This window comes from Laetiporus sulphureus (genome assembly GCF_001632365.1).
Source record: "Laetiporus sulphureus 93-53 unplaced genomic scaffold LAESUscaffold_5, whole genome shotgun sequence".
Taxonomy (NCBI): domain Eukaryota; kingdom Fungi; phylum Basidiomycota; class Agaricomycetes; order Polyporales; family Laetiporaceae; genus Laetiporus; species Laetiporus sulphureus.
The window spans coordinates 220,698-224,079 of NW_024468514.1; the positions used below are offsets into that span (position 1 = coordinate 220,698).

A 3,382-nucleotide genomic window follows, 5' to 3' on the forward strand; every position below is an offset into this window, starting at 1 on the left:
TAGAGGACGAAACTTCAGATTGTTTCTCCTCGTCTACTACCTGTAGCACTTACTGAGCCCACCAGCTCCTTCATATATCTCTCACCCTTTCCTGCATCTGCCACATCGACCAGTAAGTCAACAGGCTCTTGTGCCACATAGGGTTCAGGGGGATACTTTTGGGATCAGGGGGATCAGGGCGGCACGTTCCACGTGACTGTCCCTTTTTAGTCTTTTTGATCTCTTGTCCGGTGTTATCGTGACATTAGAAACAATCTGACATTTTCTGCGCCCCTGCTTAGTGTCTAACACAAGCGGCCGCATATTTTCAGCGCAAGCAGTTTCAGCCGTAGCACGCGGCTTTTTTGACACACATTCCAATCCGATCTCTACCCGGCGTGAGCCTCAGCAAGACTCTGAGCTGCCCAATGCCTCAAAGTGCAAGGCCACCCCCAGGATCGACCTCGACGCCCACTACAAGCATCAGGAAACTAACAAGGAGCGTGGAAGACTCCTCACACTCGCATCGCTTGGCGCATCATCCACAGACAGGCAGCGTGCAGCAGCTAGGGTCGTCGATACTATGCACATTATAAAGTGTGGAATCATCTGCAAACCTCACGATCGCACCCCACCGCTCGAACACTACAAGCCCAGACGTGGACGTCTTACCACAGGCAGTCATAAGCCAGCACCACCACCAGAGCTCATCACTTCTAACGCAGTACCTCCCCCCATCATCGCTCCTATTCCAACTCGTCCCCTACCTAACTTTATAAAGACAAACACCCTTGCACGTCCCATTCGCCCACTCCCTTCCAGAGTCAGGCCGACTATCCACATCGAGACCCTTATGAAGCAAGTAGATACTACCCGCTTCAGGCTCCAACCTATACTAGGAGTGTTCTCATATCGTCTAAAGGACAAGCACCAAGGACCCATCTTTAGCCTCACCACAGAACTCGACAAAGTCTGCGCTGACCTACACACTGGACGTGCACATACACATTCATCGAGAAGCAGGTAATCAACATGGTCTGTTTGGAGATAGGAGGCATTAGTTTCAAGCAGATAGGGAAAGAGGAAAGGCTGCAGGAAATTGCCAAAGCCCTGGTCTTTATCGCCGAAAAGCGATACTTGAACTTTTTGTACTAGCTTACATACATCTATATCACAATGGAAGGAGCCGATCGTGTGCACGCATCTACGTTCAGGCAACGAATGGATGACATTCTTCACACAAACGTCGAATCGGCACACAACGGCAGTACTTCATGTGCCTCGCAGCGCAATTCACCTGAACCTGCACTAGGACCGCAGGATTCTGCATCACAAGTCGGAGGACCAGCATCCCCAACACCATCACTTGTATCAGCCTATGTTCCACCTATCTGGGAGTTTGATGGACATCAATTCGAGCACCTGGAAGATGCTCTCAGACAGTCCGCTCCCGGAGAAGTCCTGGACCACATCCGTGAATGGGTGATCGTCGCAATGAAGCTCATGGTCACTACCAAGATCGCCAAGGTCTACAATGTGCTCGGAAACAAGATGTACGAGCACAAGAAAGCCTTTGAATCGGTGATCCAAAACAACAAAAACGAGCACCGACTCAAGGAGGCAGTTCTTCAGATGGAGATCGGGAAGCTCAAGGATAGGATCCTTGTGCAAGATGTGCACATATCGGTCTTAAATGATGAACTCATGGGAACCCAGGCAGCAATGCTCGACACAGGCAAAGAAATGATGGAAATCAAGGCAGCTAACGTTAAGCTGCAGCATGAGCTAGCTTCGCTCAAAGCAAGCGGCGTCACTATGATGCAAGGTCAAACATCCGGCACAGTCCAAGCGCACAAACCACGCATCAAAATAGCTGAACCTCCACACTACTCGGGCAAAGGAAGTCTGGAGGACTGGCTCCAACAACTCGGCATATGGATGCAGTGGAACGAGATAAACGACGATGAACACAAAATCACCATGGCCCTGCTACATTTGGAAGGTGGCGCATTCACATACATGTCAGAATATGCAACCAAGGCAGCAGCACGGCAAGCACTTGGCACATGGGAAGACTTCGTCGACATCCTCAAAGTGAACTACAGGACCCTCGACCCAGACAAGGATGCGCAGCAGCATCTGAAGGATATCTGCGGCAAAACGTATCCCACAATGGTATCCTTTGCAGAACAGTTCTGCCAATGGGCCACTAAGACCAACTTAGGGCACACTGCACTCATCGGTTACATTGCTGAACATCGAAGCAAGGACGTACGCCAGGCAATGGTCACACGAGACAGTCTAGGAATTTCTGACCCCATCACATGGCTGGAATACCTCGACCTGTGCCTTCAACTGGAGTCCAAGTTCAGGGCCGATAAGGCAGGACAGCGTGGAACAGTAACGACATCATTATCATAGGCACCACGGGCCCCGAAAGACCCCAACGCAATGGTCGTGGATAGAGTATCCACCCTCACCAAGGAGCAAGAAGGATGGCTGGAGAAGAAGCTGTGTGTACGATGTGGGAAACACCCCTTCATTTTTAAACAGCGATGCCCAGACCCCAAGTACAAAGGCAAATTCGAAATGCCAAAGCGGGGCCAAGCAACAAGGGTGATTTCTTCAAACACGGCCTCAGACATCTCCGACGACAGCAAGGTGAGATATGAAGCAGTCCGTGCTTTCATCGCCAGCTACGACGCGAAGGAAAAAGAAAAGGAGGCAGAACCGGAACCAGCTGTCGAAGCAGCTAGGATCACGGAGGTAGAAGATGATGAGGATTTTCTTCAACGGGTTCTCTGAGGTCTGGCCAGAGTTCCCATAGACAATGTAATAGTACCTACTCGCTCTCGCATGTACCAGTATCAAGTTTTTTATACATCGCATCTACTGGTTCATCCAAACACGTGATCGATTTACCTGTTCACCTCAAACAGGGAGTAAGGGAAGTCCAGACTGAGGCGCTCCTCGATTCAGGAGCATATTCTTGCTACATCAACCCACGGCTGGTTGATCAGTTGAATCTCGCTACGATCTCACTCGAGAAGGAGATCAGGGTTTACAACGCAGATGCATCTCACAACAAGGGTGGATCCATTAAGAAAAGGGTTCTTCTAAGTATAACCATCGGAAACCACACAAGCAGGCAAAGCCTTTTGGTCACCGATATAGGACATAAAGACGTTATACTAGGCATGAGTTTCCTCAAGGAGCATAATCCCGAAGTGGATTGGGGAAAACTCACAGTCAATTTCACCCGGTGCCCACAAAGATGCACACCCTCACAGGTAGCAATCCAGGAGGAGGACCTGGAAGACACAAACATCCCCCACATCGAAGACCTGATGGAGTTCGTCAGTTCCCAGGAGTTAGGTGACAACTGGAACGACATGGACAGCTT

The 3,382-nt window shown here is 50.1% G+C and overlaps 1 protein-coding gene across 1 annotated transcript; it reads left to right on the plus strand.

Annotated features, from left to right (window-relative positions):
- Nucleotides 1-2,262: 2,262 nt before the first annotated feature.
- On the plus strand, nucleotides 2,263-2,784 carry LAESUDRAFT_644464 (uncharacterized protein; the record flags this gene model as incomplete). Its single annotated transcript, XM_040903860.1, has 2 exons — nucleotides 2,263-2,379; nucleotides 2,401-2,784. The coding sequence occupies 2 exons, from the start codon at nucleotides 2,263-2,265 to the stop codon at nucleotides 2,782-2,784; spliced, it is 501 nt and encodes a 166-aa protein (XP_040768017.1).
- Between the last annotated feature and the right edge of the window lie 598 nt (nucleotides 2,785-3,382).